This window comes from Centroberyx gerrardi, chromosome 14 (genome assembly GCF_048128805.1).
Source record: "Centroberyx gerrardi isolate f3 chromosome 14, fCenGer3.hap1.cur.20231027, whole genome shotgun sequence".
NCBI lineage: Eukaryota > Metazoa > Chordata > Actinopteri > Beryciformes > Berycidae > Centroberyx > Centroberyx gerrardi.
Window position 1 is genome coordinate 21,121,847 of NC_136010.1, and position 16,646 is coordinate 21,138,492.

Genomic DNA, 16,646 nt, shown 5'->3' on the forward strand with positions numbered 1-16,646 from the left:
CTCAAATCAATTTCAAATATAGTTTATGGCTTATCAGGGATCGCATGATCCATGCTTCTTGGAATTTTCTATTCAGCGCCTTTATTTTTTTCCCTTAAACACACACACGCATTGCGCACACACACACACACACACACACACACACACACACACACGCACACACACATACACACACACACACACACACACACACACACACACACACACACACACTTCCTTTCAGATTTTCTGCTGCAGGGCTATTATAATTAATTTTATTTCTCTTACTTGTCATTTATGCATTTTGACGTTGCTATATTGTTTTCTTCCTTGTTGTGTTTTGTTGTTATTTAGTTCCAGTTGGATTTTGAGGCAAAGGTTATACATAAAAAAATTACAAATGTTCCTCATTAAATTGTTTTTGAGTTAACATTTGTTGCTGCAATGTTACAATGTTATATGACTGCAACTTGCTAGCCAACGTCACTGTGTTCTAGCCAATGAGGAGTGTAGAAGGGCGTGTATCTAATGCTGCTTTCAAGTGCTCCTCGTAAGCTTCCACTTGCAACTTTGGAAGTACAACTAAATACAACTTGTTGTGCCTTCAAGTGCTTTTTGGTATTTTACTTTTTTTTATACTTTATTTATTGTTTGTCCTTTTATTTATTGTTTTTTTTTATCTTGTAAAACACTTTGTAACTCAGTTCAGTCATATACAACAACAACAACAACTGCCACTACTACTACTGCTAATAATAATAATAATGATAATAATAAATGGATCAAGGAGCAAAAGTAGTTTGTTGGTGGCTGTTGTTTATTTTACAAATCAAGTGCCACAGAGCTACTTTATAGCCTACAGCAGCGACAGACTGAGGAGCAAATACATATCAGTTTAGGCTATGTAGCCTATTAATTAATTTACTAGCCAAAATTCGTTGAATGTGTGTGACAACCAAAAGTTAAACAAAGTGAAGAAAGAAACATACACCAATACTAATTATTTACAAATACGGTCAAAAAACAACGTAATAATAAAATACATCCCTTCTACCATCAGTTGTTGCCACGTGCCCAGTTATATTTACCACTTTCTTGGCGTTTTTATTTTCCCGATATTTCCGACAGCATTTGAAGGCAGCATCTATTACAGTACAGAGAATCATGGCGCAGTGGAGACCGGAGATCAGCGGCATCAAAGTTTAATTTCAGCTTGACGTGTTAGATGTTTATGCGTTACACTCCATAAAACTATCATCCCAACGTGAAGTCAAGTTTTATATATTGGTAAGTAGACAAAATCTTATTTTACCCGTCCGTTTTGTCTCCGAAGAAGGTCGTTGTTTCCTCGAAGCGGAGCACAGAACGTTAGACATAAATAGCCTGTCCGATAGAAGAAAATAAGCTTCGTATGAATATGACACTAGTTATAGATAATGTTAGTCAGTAATGAACATACCATGTGTATGCTAATGCCTTCTAATCTTTTTTGGTACGTGGACTATCACCTATTTTTAAACATCTTACATGCGTAGTGAAACAGCGCTGTTGTAGCCCATAAGCGGGCATTTTGAATCACTGTAATTATAAGGAATGTTTTTGATTAGGGGGAAATGAAGTGAACATTAGGTACAACTGTCATCACATTATATTATTATTACACTATCATAACAAGTACGTGACATGGCTTTCAGTTAGACTGCATGTCTGTGTGTGGCTTTGGGCCTACATGTGAGATCTACTAGACTTGAATATTGTCGGGGGCAAAAAGCTTAGGATGTGAAAGAGTGAACATTTTCAAAGCAACTCAGAACTCCTGGTTTACTGTGCTCAATAATTTGGGGTTAGTATGGCTGCATGGCCAGAATGATACTTTATCTTACCATAACTCCTAACTCTCTAGCTGCAGGAATTGTAGGAATTCAGGGCCTGATGAAAGGACACATTACTTTGGCATTTGAAACCATCCTTGGCGGCAAAGCCTAAGTCATAACACACAGAACAAGCGCCCAAACTCATCCTGCCCTTTATCCCTAATATGGGGCCTATGATAATAATGAATTAAGTGCTACTTTATTGCCCCTCCCCCCTCCAGGCAGGTCAGAGTGTATGTTCAGCTACAGGACAGCACTCCTGGAGCTGGTAGGGATTCAGGGACACTTCAACAGGGAGGTGTTAGCTGACACAGGGCTTGAATCTGGGTTATCCAGTTGAATGACCGTCTTTTAAACCCACTATACCATCCTGCCACCTCAGATAGTTACTTCACATTCTGTGTGTGTGTGTGTGTGTGTGTGTGTGTGTGATGGGCTCTACAACCTACCAGGACGCTATCTGTTTAGTGGCATCAACATAACAAGGAGCGCTCCATTCTCACACTGAGTCCCCTTATCAGAGCAGTGTTGCTGCTGCATTCTGGGAGCCTCACGCTGGCCCTGCTCAGATGGAATGTGACGAGTGTGGCTGCCTGGGGTTGCCTTTTTAGGGCCAAGCCAGGCTGTGCTGTGGAGAACCAGGGGTTGTAGATCGCTCCACTCTGATGGTTGCCTTGGCCCCAGTATGCAGCCCGATGCAGGCTGGAGAGACCGTAGAGCAGCTGCGTTGTTGTGGACATCTGTCTACCAGGTGCAGCGTTAGACTGTATTTCAGAGTGGGTCACTGTGTTGTTGATCAGTCATCTGTAATAGTTGTTGCACAGAAAGAGCCCAGCTATCCAGCTTAGAGGGTACACACTGTTTTCTTACCAGCCCTAACCTAACCCCAGTGCTTTATGTATGCATGGTAATAACCAAGTTTCAACAGTAGAGCTACTATACTTTTACTGTTGATAACGCAAAATGCAAAACAATGCTGAAGCCTGTCTGTAACTTCCCACTGGTGGTAATTACAAGCTCATACCGGCAAGGGGCAACGCTAGTTGTTGTGTAACCAAGAGAACACACTGTAATAAGCACACAAGTGCAGTCTGTTTTTGATTTACCCTGTTCACTTGCACAGCTCCCAGATAAACATACTCTCACAGAATCCTTGGACTCCGAGAAGCCACATAGTTTTATGAAGTTGTGGCACAAAGTTATGCCTTGCAGTGATAGATTCAGTTCAAAATGTTGCCAGATGCCTTTACAAAATGAAGTTTTTTGGGGTTTTTTGTATTTTGTTTTTGTTTCTCTTCACTCTTTTGCCTTTGTTCTGTATGTTTCTTGGATTTAAAAAAATCGTATTGCTTCTTTTAGTCAGCGCCTTGAAGCCCAAGTAATCCCAAAGAGCGTGTTCAGACTGTTATCAGTGTCATGTCTTGTTTATACCAGCCCTGTGCTGACACTGTTGTCCGATTTGAGCCTCTGTGTGACGTACTAAAGTACTACCGATTACAGGAATAGACCTATCTCATCAGCCATTTTAAGGCGTAAACGTAACGTACAAGCCATCCTCTGAGTTTTGGCTGGGACTTTAGTAAGACCTCTGACTAACAGCGTTGTACCTCTGTAAGGGTTTTTTTCCTGATAGGTCATCCTCTGTAACTGTAGGTCATGAGTTCAGTTCCTGGGCCAGACAGGCTACTACTGTTACGGTACGTGGTGAAGGAGGGGGGGGGGGCATGTGGTTGCTTCTCCCATATAGCTAGGCTAGTCTAGGTGGGCGGGGTACTTGGCAGGTTGTGTCCACATGCTGGACGTCACACTGGTCTCTCTGTGTTCCTCACCCCGTCTCCACATACCAGAGAGTTTGTTCCCCCACCTCTGCTCCTTTCCTCCTTCTCTCATTCCCTCTTTCCTTCCCTCTCTCCCTTCCTTTGAGAGTATACATTTCTGTCAGCTATTCTAGGGGCCGGTTGGTAAACACACTGATCGTTAGTTGCGCAATACCTCAGGTTGTTGAATATATATATACCTACTCTCTGTAGAAGGACTTCTGAAATTCAGCGCTTTGCTGTTCTTTACTATAGTAAAAGTTAGGCTAAAACAGGGGCTGATAAAGAACAGATGTGACTATTCACATATTATGGTACAGTGCCCAGTAACACAGGGAAACCGGGGTCGGAGAGCACAGACGTGACTGAGTCAAAGGCATGGCTCATCATCTCTATGTAAGGAAATGCCATTATCCCCTGTAACATAAAGATAATCACTTACACAGAAGCGAGGGAGATGTGTGTGTGGTGCAGGTCTGTGCTGTGCAGAGCGGCTCCAGAGGCCCAGTCTGCCCTTCAGGAGAGCAGTCTGATCCCTCACAGAGCTACAGTATGTGGACCGCTGCATTGTTGAACCCCGGTGTGGAATGTGTGCTGGGCTCTTTGGCTCGGTGTTGCCGTTTCGACTGTGGAGGATCAGAGGCTTTATTACAACCTTTCAACAAATCTCTGTAAGGAGATACCTCTGTATTTTGAGATGGAATGATTATCCCCAAATCTTAACAGGGCGCTTGGATAGGCAGTTTTTTTTTTTTGTGCCTTTAATGGACGTTCCCTCTAGTTGACTAGTAGCTCATAAATACTGTTCAAGTGCTGTTATTTATCGATATTCTGATATGTCTTGCAATTCGATACTGCTATATATTGCAGTTTACTATTCTATTTCTCCTTTTCACTTTATTAACTGGAATGAAGAACTGAAATTAAATGCCTTACTTTCACAATTTTAAGCAATCTTATAGAGACCTTTTCATTTCAAGGGTCAACATTAGATTAGGTTAGATAGGTTATTAGCCTATGTGAGCTTTCATTAGCAGCTTCGAAATGCAAACAAAAACACCCACATCCAGCACCATAGTATTTAGTGTCACAGTACAATAACATGGGAGGAAGCGATGTGGTACTGTATCATATTTTCCCCTGCCTGTACTATCCCAGCACATTAAATCTGAAATTTTATAATCTCTTATACTATATATATTTATTTCTAAATATATCGTAAATTTTAAGTGGGTATAAATGCAACATGCAGTTAATATGACATTTATGTCCTTAACAGATACCACACTAATGGGTCATCCAGTGATTAACATAGCCTGCTAGAGTAAGTTTCTGACGCACTTTTAGCCCTCCTCATGCCTCTCTGTTTGTCTGATCAGAGCAGCTCTCTGCTACTGTGGTGCTTTTACAAGCTGATTGGTGGATATTATGACAGGAAGCTCTGTGTTTTGGTCTGCTGCTGTGCTGACAGTGGTGAGGAGGCCCGGGCTCAGCTGGCTCTTGTCTCAAAGACCAGTTACTCAGGGGGCTGATTGACCACAGAGACATGGCGGTGGGGAGAGAGTGGGCGGGGGGGTTGTTGCTATCCCCACAGCGCGTTAGGTGTTCTCCCAAAAACTCCCCCCCACCCCTGCCTGGAAATGGACACTGCCGGTATATTTATAGCCCCAGAGCACAAGCGAGCTCTCTTTCTTAAACACGGGTAAAGAGCTGGTCATATTCACCAGAGCAGTGCTGCGCTGTCGTATATTCTAGAACGTAGACTTGTTTTTACTCTGTCACTTTACTTGTGCAACACGCCTGGTACGGCTCCTCAGGTAGGGGGAACAGTTTTGGTGATTGGAAGTTGAAATCCTCTATTTATTTGCTGGTCTGTTATGTTTCTTGCAGGTTCGGCTGTATCATTACTGAAATAGCTGATCGTTGTTTGCCAGTGAAATTAATTGGTTGGAACTAATTGGTTGAAATTAATTTGACTTGTTTGCCTCTGGGATTTTCATCTGGTATTGGGGCTGTATAAATATCAATTTATGAAACATGGTAAGCCCCATTCCTTCAAGATTTAAATAATGCCTTGCTTTGAGTCTGTTTATCATCTGGGTATCGTTTTACCACATTCTATTACCTTTATAAAACACTGTGAATAGATTCATGTTTGTCGATGGCAAATAACAAATGTTACATTGGAATTGTTGACAAATGTTTCTTGTGTATATCTGTTGTAGATGACAGTCGCATTCTGAACACAACCACTAGAGACTGAGACACCCAGAGGGAGGAGAGATGGAGAAGCCAGTCCTACAGACGCAGCCATCCACGCTGCCTTTCTTCGACACGGCCCATGCCTTCAACCTGCTGCGGGGCATCCACGAGCTCCGCGCCGAACGCAAGTTCTTCGACGTCACTCTGTGTGCCGAGGGCCGGGAGTTCCACTGCCACCGCACGGTATTGGCTGCTGCCAGCACCTACTTCCGAGCCATGTTCGCCGGGACGCTGAGGGAGAGCGCCATGGACCGGGTGGTTCTGCACGAGGTGTCGGCCGAGCTCTTGGGCCTGCTGGTAGACTTCTGCTACACGGGACGGGTCACCGTCACACAGGATAACGTGGACCTCCTGCTGAAGACGGCTGATCTGTTTCAGTTCCCCTCTGTCAAAGAGGCTTGCTGTGCTTTCCTGGAGCAGCGGCTGGATGTCTCCAACTGCCTGGAGATCCAGGACTTTGCGGAGGCCTACGCTTGCCGAGAGCTGGCCAGCAGCGCGCGCCGCTTCGTCCTCAAGAACATAATGGAGCTGGCCAAGGGGACGGACTTTGAGCGGTTGCCGTGGAAGCGACTCCTTGAGTTTGTGTCAGACGATGAGCTATGTGTGGACAAGGAGGAGACGGCTTATCAAATCGCGGTGCGCTGGGTGAAGGCCGACCTCCAGCGGAGACTGCACTACTGGCCCGAGCTCCTCCAGCAGGTCCGACTCCCTTTCGTCAGGAGGTTCTTCCTGTTGGCCCACGTGGAGAGCGACCCGCTCGTGTACCTCTCGCCCACCTGCCTCCGTATGGTCAGCGAGGCCCGTAGCTTCCAGTCCTGTGAGTACGACCGCCACGACAGGCCCTGCCACCGCATGCGGCCGCGGCCATCCACGGGGCTAGCAGAGATCCTTGTGGTGGTGGGAGGCTGCGACCAGGACTGCGATGAGCTGGTCACTGTGGACTGTTACAACCCCCAGACTGGACAGTGGCGCTACCTGGCCGAGTTCCCCGACCACCTTGGAGGTGGCTACAGCATAGCCGCCCTGGGAAATGATATGTATGTCACAGGTAAGTTGATTGTAGTCATTCAAGCACTTTTCTGCACACTTTTTCAGTCATAATAAAGGATACCGACGTAGCATAGGATTTTTGGAATAGAATAGGTTTTTGGTAATTTTAAAGTATCAGAAGACACTGGATGGTATCAAAAGCCAAGTTTCAAAATGTTGAATTCTTACAATAAGAACTCCAATTTCATTCTTGTTTATGGTCATTTGCATTGAGGAAGTATGATGTGGTTCTATGTATAAAAGCAGATGGTATGTAACGTATAAACGCTGAACAGACTAGAGAATAGTTAACTCCATCGTATAATGAAATCAACAAAAGGACTGTTTTAAAACCATTTGAAAATATCAGAACCCATATTCTAATTTCCAATGACAGTCAGCCCTATTAAAGACATCACAACATTCTTATTGTAAGTTACTCTAACTTTAAGTTCGGTTACATGTGGTGTTCCACTTAAAGGAGAACAGGGGACAGACAGTGTGCAGTGGTTACAGTTGCTGTGTATATTACATTCACTGTAACTTGAAAGCTCCCATCAGTAGATTTCCAGTCCTGCTCCTTCATCTTATGAAATGGCAGTCAGGCAGAGTGCTTATAAATAAACTCCAGGCTCTTTGGCTAGTGGCTATATGTGTGAACAGGGCAAAGTGAGGCAGGACATGGTGTGCTGCCAGGACTGCAGTGATGGGCTCATCCACTAGAGACCATCATCATCATCTTCATCATTATCAGTGACCTGTCCCGGCCTGCAAAGAAGGACAGTATAATTTCCCTTGAGGAATCGTCCCAGGCCTTCACACCAATGACTGTAAAATCAGAAATATCACACAGCCAGTGATTGGGGGCCAAAAATTATTAGGAGTGCTCACTCTTTCCCTCCTTGACAGAATGAGCGACAGCAGCAGCACATGATAGGGTAATGTTAGGAAAAGTACCCTTGCTGACAGGCAGATTTAGTATTTTACCTTTGATACAATGTCCTTGTGATAATATTTTCACAGTGTTCATGGAGTCCGGGCTATTTTCAAGTTGAGCAAAGCCTGCCCTTGGTACAGTGAGTTTATTGTAGGCAGCAAAGTAGTTTGAAAAACGATATCCAGTTACTGTGGGACTGCACACAGGATAGTGCCATGAGTCAAGAAGATTGACTACGTACAGCTGCAATACAGGGGAGTCAGAGTGTTTTCAACTGTATACTTCTGAAAATACAGGAAAATAAGCTGCCCACAATTGAAACTGCTGTTTTGGGAACTCTGTATGCCTCATGCACGTTATACCACTAAGACTGTATTTCTGTGTTTTCCCAGGCGGTTCTGATGGCTCGCGCCTCTATGACGGCGTGTGGCGCTACAAGTCCAGCGTCAACGAGTGGACGGAGGTCTCCCCCATGCTGAAGGCCCGCGAGTACCACAGCTCCTGCGTGCTGAAGGGCCAGCTCTATGTGGTGGCCTCGGACAGCACCGAGCGCTACGACCACGCCCTGGACTGCTGGGAGGCCTTGCCGCCCATGCTGCACGCCATGGACAACTGCTCCACCACCACCTGCAGCGGCCGCCTGTACGCCATAGGCTCTCTGACCGGGGAGGACACCATGGCCATCCAGAGCTACGACACAGACACCAACCGCTGGGCCCTGCTCAACTGCGGTCAGCTGCCCCCATGGTCCTTTGCTCCCAAAACAGTCACCCTCAATGGCCTCATCTACTTTGTCAGGTGAGGAGAGTAGAGACTCAAGTAATGTCTAACCACATTTTTTGGATTCTGATTTGCCACCTATTGCCTCCATGGGCAATCTGACATTTATTTAGAGAGTAAGGAGAAGAATCGCCTTCAAGGATATATTAAGAAATGGATCGCCTTCCTTGGTTGCAGTAAGAACGGCAGCCTATCTAATAACAGTATATACAGTATAAAGGTAGCCTAAGCATAATGAAGGGCATTCTCTTGTTCTACCACGTGAGCGCGCCAATACACTCATGCTCATCCCTCTCTGCTCAGCCCAGTGCCCTCTTTACTGGCAGCAGAAAAATGACAGGAAGAAATCAATATGAGAGAATGGAAAAAATGTGGGACTTTTTTCAATGAAATGAATAAACAAAATATGCAGTGCTAAGTCTGCAAAAGCAAGTTGTCTTTGCACAGCTCAACCACTTGCGTGAAAGAGCATTTAAACAGCAAACAGCCTAACACCCTACAACCACTGCATCTATAGTCCCAAGTTATGTCATTAAACAGATTCTGTTTCTTGTGCCTGTTTCTTTTTTGTAGGGATGACTCAGCGGAAGTCGATGTTTATAACCCTCAGAAGAACGAGTGGGACAAAATTAGTCCGATGACTCAGGTTTGTATCTGACATCAAACGCTTGTCTTCTGGCATGCTTTCTCATGAAAATTGGATTGACAGTATTATCTGCTGGTGATTGCGTGTGCCAGATCATCGCTTATGCCGCATTCATGTCCTGTTGGATTTACTATAAATACTGTGAAAAAATGTTCATGTCAGCCTCCGACTGGTAATTACACGTAGGACGTGAGAATTTTAGGCTCAGATATCTCCCACCCATATTTTCCACCACAAACTGCTGAAATGTGTCAACACAGGTGGCAAACATGGCAGAAAATCCACCAATGTTGGCAGTTTAAGATAATAAAAATCCAAATTATCAATTATATTCACACTAAGATATTCAGCTGTACTTACTAAAAGCAAGCAGTATCTGCTGCCGTTCGATTATGGTTGATTTTAAAGTTATGAATAAAATGTTTTGGATGTGGGCGTTCCAACAAGTTTTAACACATGAATGCTTCCAAGTTTTAGCGACGAGATGTCATCCCGCTCTTTCGTTTTTTCCAATATGACGTGAAAGTGGCATTAACTACAACGTGTGTTTCCAGTCCTCTCCTGACTCAATTTACCCTCTCTTCCAGGTCCATGTTGGAGGTAGTGTGGCAGTCCTGGGCGGCAAATTGTTTGTGTCTGGTGGCTACGACAACACGTTTGAGCTGTCAGATGTGGTGGAAGCCTATGACCCGGCCACCCGCATCTGGACCCCCGCCGGACGATTACCCCAGCCCACCTTCTGGCACGGCAGCGTCAGCATATTCCGCCAGTTCATGCCCCTGGTGGCCAGTGCGTTTGAACCCGCCGACATATCCGCGTCGAACGCCATCCACCTGCACCGGCACCATCGTCACCAAGCGCTCCACAATCTCAACAACAATCTCAACCAAAACCAGAACCAGGATGTGAACGCAGCGCACTGAGTTTGGACTCGGATATCACAGTCACCCGTTCAGTCCGTTCTCCCCCCTAGTGCCATCGTCGGTTTACTGTGAATCCACGTTATCACGATACTGAAGCTGATAAGGACAGAAGAGAAGGCACTTTGTGACTGAGCATGTATACAGTTGCCTGAGCTCCTTGTAATCCACTTGCCTGCCATGCTGTCATACAGATAAGCCCTCATTTCCATGAGTGCGGCTATTGACTGGATGAATAACAGTGGCTAGGTGTTTCTGTGTATGGACATCTCTATGACAGCAGTGGATCACTTTGGATAGGTTTTCTTCATACAAAATCACTTTAAATTTGAATTGTTTCTTAATTTGTAGTCAAGATCAAGAGCCAACATTGGTCAGAAACATCATTATCCCGCTTACATTCCAAAAGCTAAAGCAATCAGAGTTTTTATTTAGCACTAACCAGGCAGATGGCTTAATTGGGTTCAGTAAGAGAGATTTATCAGGAGAGATAGCTTACACTCCAGGCTGCACTGAGGAACCTTCTGTTATCATAGTTGAGAACGGTTGCATGTGATGTAACTTGTACTGGGTTGAGATGTTCTATCGCTAGTGATGAGCGCTCATAGGCTGCACACCATCTCCTTGTCTCAATCTATACCTGGTTTCACCACTCCTGACCCTTCACAGGGCTAAATCTGAGTTTATAACCACCAGTCTAACGTGCATGAAGCAACATTTTCTTTGAAAATTGTTTATGAATGTTTTACTGTTTGATATGTTTATTTATGGATATATTTATGCCTTTGTTGCTTAAGATGTTACTGCTTCTCAGCTGCAACAACAACAGTGAAATGTGGTACATGGTGGTGGAGGGTCTGCAATCACAACTGGAAGTGCGAAAAATCTCTCAATTTGCTCTTATGTCAAATATTGTTTGGCTTTAATTGAAGTAGTATTTTTAAGTGTTTTTTCAGTAATAGTAATGCCATATTGTTTTCTTAGTTTTCATACAAGTTTGTGTTGAAACAATTTTGTAAATATATCCTCTCCCTTATGTAATGGGTTTGTATAGTGATAATGTCCTTTACAGTGTGGTTATCATAAATAAAACTGCAGGCAGGACTGTGAGTTTATTCCGCTGCTTCACATTTGATGAGTTGTCAACAGGCTATTTACATTCACAAATATTTCTCTTGTACTTGTGACAGTAGGGTGTACAGTGTGAAAAGACAAATGAAATGCATTAAGAATCTTTTTTTTGAAGATAGCAAGAGTAAGCCCTTATCAGGCTGCATATTTTAAAATACATCTGTTAAGCTTTCTGACTCCAAAGGAGGATGTAAAGAAGGCCCACATCTATGAAAAATATTCATGAGTCATGATCTACAATTGTTTTTTGACTAAGGACATTATGAAAGAGATTCTCAAGAGGACTTGGTCAGTAATCCTAGACCAGGACTCCTACATAGAAAAGATTCAATCAACACATATTGGCTCTGATAAGTGCTCCTTGATCAGCACTCTGCGGATGAGGGCCCAACCAGTTCATCCCTTCAGTGACAAAACTGTACAAAAACACCACTTGTTACAGACTTTCCAGAGTCCAGTTACACTTGGCCCATGGATAATAGGAGGCTCAATAAAACAAGCCGATAAAGGTAATTACACAACAAGCAACCCTCACAGGCATGCATTTCACTTATTTACAGCAACAAAAGCATAGGAATAAGTTCCTACTGTCAATTGCATGTCTGGGAATTTAACAGTAGCTGAGTTGTCTTCCAATTTCTGTGCCTTCAGATCACTAAGGCCAAATGCTGCAGGCTGAGCGTCACCGTCTCTTATATCACAAATCAATTCATTTAGAGAATGGTTGTAAGAACGACATTCCCTTATGGTCACCTTACTGCTGAGTGGGTTGCACACAGTCCCCGGTCTTTCACTCAGGTCTTGCTCTCCGTTATATTCTCTACAATCCCCTCCACAACCATCGTAGACTCGTACGCCCCGGTGACCAGCTGCGTTTGCTGCAGGACGTCCGATACGGTGAAGCTCTCCACCGCCTGGCCGTGCCCCAGGTTCTGGCTGGACACCACTTCCTCCATCACCGGGTCGCCCGCCTGGATCACCACCCTCACTATGCTGCTGGGATCCAGGCCCGACACGGAGACGGACACCGGGTTCGCGGCTTCCTGGATGACGGGGTTCTCCGGGACGTAGTCCGTCTCCTCGGTGACCAGGGAGGCTTCGGCCGTTTCGGTCGCTTCGGCCTCGCTCTGGCCTTCCTCCCCTTCCTCCACTATCACATTCCTTAGCTTCCGCTGCCGGGGGTTGTAGTTCTCAGTGCGTTTGTGGATTTGGGAGTGTCGTCGCAGGTGAGCCTGGAGGAGAAGCAGGTAGAGTTATGTGGGTGAGCGCTAGGGGCAAAGGGGGAAAACGCAGTTATCGTTCACAGCCTACCTGTCGAGTGAACTTGTAGCCGCAGTCTACACACTCAAACTTCCTCATGCCCTTATGACGACGCAGATGGACACGGAGCTGCTCCATAGCTGGTGAGAGCACAAGGAACACCATATTTTAAGGGATTGCATTCATATTAGTGTGTCCTTGACCAGACTCCATGTTGACATTGTATAAGGTGCTGATCATGTGCTCAAAATATGTGTGCATGGATTATGGACCACTTTCTGACCCAATGTGAACACAGCCCATCAGCTGCATGGCATGTCTTACCTTTAAAGGTTTTGCCACATATGTGACAGCAGTGGGGGCGGCCCTCCTGGTGCTTGCTGGCAATATGGCGGACAAGGGGGCCTTTCTCTGTGAAGCGCTGCTCACAGAACTCGCAGCTAAAGGGACGCTCGCCCGTGTGCGTCCGGTGGTGTTTGTCTAGACTGGCTGGTATCAAAGAGACACAGAGATTAATGCAATTGTGGTAACTTGAATGAACGTGTATAAAATGCGCCGCTGTCTGACAGAGAAAGAATGACATCGTTTTCGATGACGTTAATACTGAGGGGAGTGCGGGGGGGAACACTGATACCCGGTTACCACTGGATTTGGCGTAGCATTTTATAGGAATTATCATCCCGATTGGAAAGCATCTTTGACTACTCAGATTACTTGGCTGAAACGAATTGCAGTACAAAGCTATAGTCATTTTCATAGATGATGGTAGATGGTAGGAGGATGTATTACCTTGCGTCCTGAAGGTTTTGCCACAGAGGTGACACTGGTAGGGCCTCTCACCAGTGTGTACACGCAGATGCATGTTTAGGTTGGTCTTCTGGGTGAATGCATGGCCACAGTGGTTACACACAAATGGGCGCTCATTTCTGTAAGGCAGAACAAACATAGAAACTCACTCAGGCAGTCTGGACACATTCAGATTTTCCCCTCCCTACCATTCCTCCATACTCCCACATACGCCTTGGCCCCTCCGAGAAGTAATGGGGCTTTTTGCGCTCACATTATTAACTGTGACAGATTAACTCTCCCTTTTTCCAGATTGTTCAAATCCTTCTGATCTGATCGAACCTGTATTATAAAGACACAGAGCCTTGTCCCACTACCTGTGAATGGCTTTGATGTGCATCTGCAGGCCGTTTCGGCTAGAGGCTCGATGGCCACACTCCTCGCACACAAACGGCTTCTCACCTCGGTGCTTGGCTGCTTCATGCACACGCAGCTCTGTCCGAGTCAAGAAGGATTTGGTGCATTGGGCACACTAGAGATAAAACATTATTTTCATAAAATCAAAACTGCAGTTAAGATAGAGTTCAAATACAAATATACACATCACCAATCAGTCAAAAAATAAATAAATAAAATAACTTACTGCATGTGGTTTGGGAAAGCCATGGATCTTGATCATGTGAATCGTCAAGTCTCTCTTGTGCATAAATTGGTCAGGACATGACGAACACTAAAAAAGATATGACACAATATCAATGCAGATTTTATTTTAAAAACAACAAACAAAACAGCTACATTTTTAGATTTATTATAATTTTATTGTATTTTATGTTTATTATGTGTAACACATACCTTATTGGGCATATCCCCTGTGTGGGAGATAACGTGCAGGCGTAGCTCTTGTTTTCTATTAAATGTTGAGGAGCATGTCGGACAAGAGTACGTCTACAACAGCAACACAGCACAGACCCATTAACATGACAGTTTCACAGTTGACAATGAGGATAGAATTCATTGACTGCTAACTGAATTTAATCCAATATACACAAATGTAACTTGCATCAATACTGGGGACAACTGAGAGAGTTGGCTCTTTCCTCACTCACCTGCACTCTTGCGCAGTTTCTGGACTCATGTTCCAAAAGATTCTCTTTCCTGAAGTACCTCTTTCCACACTTAAGGCACACAAACGGCTTCTCGCCCGTATGCCGCCTACAAACAGGACAAAGCAAAATAGAGGCCGTTCTTTCCACAACAATCTGGGGGGAAAATGCTGAAACTAGTCTCAGTCATACCTGTTGTGGACTTTGAGATAGTATTTGCTTCGGAAAGCTTTGTCACAAGTGGGACAGTGGACGGAGCCCTTTTTGGAGTCTTCTTCCACAGCCTCGCCATTCTCCTTTTTGTCTGCTTTACTCTGGGCTTTGCGTCTCCTAGTTGTGGATGTGGACGGGGCTATGGAGCCGGGCTGGGCAATGGGTACATACTCCTCATCTGAGTCTTCGTTGAGCCCCTCAAAATCCCCATCGTCCTCTTCTTCATCCTCATTTGCTTGGCTAACACCATTGTCATTTATATCAATCTGGAGCTCAGCCATCTGAAAATAGCAAAATAAACATAAACATGTAAAAATAATCACCATCTTTATCCTCCAAATCATCATCATCATCACATTTGCACTTTCTTTTGTACTTTTTTCCCATATGCTCATGTATTCTACCTCTGTTTCACCAGTGGGCTGAAGTGGGCTTTGACCCTCCACAGCAGCATCATAGCTTTCTTTCTCCACAGGTATAAGCAGGGCCCTCCTGCTGGCTTTCTCAGCGGGTGTAAAATCTGTGGAGGGGCTCTCACCAACCAGTCTCCTGGGGCCCTTGACTTTGCGACCGGAGCGAGTGGTAGTTGTAGCAGCAGCGGCGCTGACGGCTGTGGCAGCATCAAAGCTGGGCTCATCTTTTGTGATTGCAAGCGATGTCTCTTCTTTAACTGGACAATGAGAAGCTGTGTCTGATGTGGACTTTTTAGGTCTCCCTCTTTTACGCTTCACAGGCACAGTCTCCGTAGAGCTTTCTGTGAACCGCTGACAGAGCGCAAGTGCTTCTGGTACACACAGGCTGGCCGCGGCACGCTGCACCTTCTCCAGGTTGACAGGATCCAGCTTCAGCTCTCCAGTGTAGACAAAGTTCAGCAGCAGTTCCAGGCCATCGTTGGGGCACTCCTGAAGGCAGACCTCCATACACGGTATGGCGGGCATGTTGGACTCTTGGAACAGTTCACTGAAACAGGCGAGGACGTTGCGATGGGCCAGGTAGACCACCCCACCTCCCACATTCAACATGGCATCACAAAACCGCCCTACCGCCCTCTGCTGGTTCAGGGAGGACAGCACATGCTGTGCATGGCTGCTCTCCTGGGCAGGCATCCTCACACTTCAGTGTAGACTGCTGCTACATGAGGCACATGGACGTGACTGCACAGTACAGAGCTGGGATTTTCTGAAAAGTCAAAAATGTATATTTCAGTAACTGATCAAGACAATAAAAAAGTGGTCTTGTAAATTGTGTGAATTAAAATTGATATGCAGTCACATCAAATAACATAACTGACTTTGAATCAAAAGTATAGATTTTTCTTAGGCAGTGTATTTGGTATAACACAACAACATAAATTACACCATATAGCCTATGAGGAAAATGGCTTTTGAATAAATTTGGGATATTCGAGAGCGCTTGATATCACTTAGCTATCTTGCAACTAATTGATGTTAAGTTATTCACCTTTAAGGCTGTTAAAGAGTATAAGGTTAGGTAAAGTGAGGTACACTCCCTTTGGAATATTTTCGATTACATTTTTGTCAAGCTCTGAATTTTCCATATATTATCACATTCATTATGTTAACTATTTAGAAGTTTAAATGCTTGTGTATTTTCTGGCAGATAGACTGCTGCGACTGGTTTCTTCAAATTATTGCAAACCCCTAGCTACCTCGACGTTTATTTCACAACACATATTTTTAAAGACGCTCCCTTAGCATTGTACGCACCCGACAGCAGCATTTTGAGTCTCGCAATTGCAGTATGATGAAAATTTGTTCTTTACCCTCATTTGTTGGGAAGCTGCATTCGCTTCAGTTGTTTAGTAAATAGGTTGAAAAGTAGCTAAGCTTAGCTACATGCACCTTGTTTCGAGCAGGCCCCTGAAAATTGCAAAAGGAAAAGGATGTGA

General features: G+C 44.7%; 2 protein-coding genes across 2 annotated transcripts; one reads left to right on the forward strand and one right to left on the reverse strand.

Annotated features, from left to right (window-relative positions):
• Positions 1–1,136: 1,136 nt before the first annotated feature.
• klhl21 (kelch-like family member 21) lies at positions 1,137–11,348 on the forward strand. The gene is made up of 5 exons (XM_071902630.2): positions 1,137–1,266; positions 5,896–6,980; positions 8,291–8,696; positions 9,252–9,324; positions 9,912–11,348. Exons 2-5 carry the CDS (start codon positions 5,954–5,956, stop codon positions 10,245–10,247), a joined length of 1,842 nt encoding a protein of 613 aa, XP_071758731.1. The 5' UTR covers positions 1,137–1,266; positions 5,896–5,953; the 3' UTR covers positions 10,248–11,348.
• zbtb48 (zinc finger and BTB domain containing 48) lies at positions 11,202–16,587 on the reverse strand. The gene is made up of 11 exons (XM_071902627.2): positions 16,465–16,587; positions 15,142–15,916; positions 14,717–15,018; positions 14,528–14,633; positions 14,274–14,366; positions 14,065–14,151; positions 13,799–13,953; positions 13,425–13,561; positions 12,960–13,124; positions 12,687–12,775; positions 11,202–12,607 (listed from the first exon to the last, which is right to left on the reverse strand). Exons 2-11 carry the CDS (start codon positions 15,841–15,843, stop codon positions 12,170–12,172), a joined length of 2,274 nt encoding a protein of 757 aa, XP_071758728.2. The 5' UTR covers positions 15,844–15,916; positions 16,465–16,587; the 3' UTR covers positions 11,202–12,169.
• Between the last annotated feature and the right edge of the window lie 59 nt (positions 16,588–16,646).

Coding starts and splice junctions, on each gene's coding strand:
- klhl21 (XM_071902630.2), top strand. CDS start 5,954: ATGGAGAAGCCAGTCCTACAGACGCAGCCATCCACGCTGCCTTTCTTC. Junction 6,981..8,290: donor AAATGATATGTATGTCACAG/GTAAGTTGATTG, acceptor GTGTTTTCCCAG/GCGGTTCTGATGGCTCGCGC. Junction 8,697..9,251: donor GGCCTCATCTACTTTGTCAG/GTGAGGAGAGTA, acceptor TCTTTTTTGTAG/GGATGACTCAGCGGAAGTCG.
- zbtb48 (XM_071902627.2), bottom strand. CDS start 15,843: ATGCCTGCCCAGGAGAGCAGCCATGCACAGCATGTGCTGTCCTCCCTG. Junction 14,367..14,527: donor GAAACTGCGCAAGAGTGCAG/GTGAGTGAGGAA, acceptor TTGCTGTTGTAG/ACGTACTCTTGTCCGACATG. Junction 14,152..14,273: donor CAGGGGATATGCCCAATAAG/GTATGTGTTACA, acceptor TATCTTTTTTAG/TGTTCGTCATGTCCTGACCA.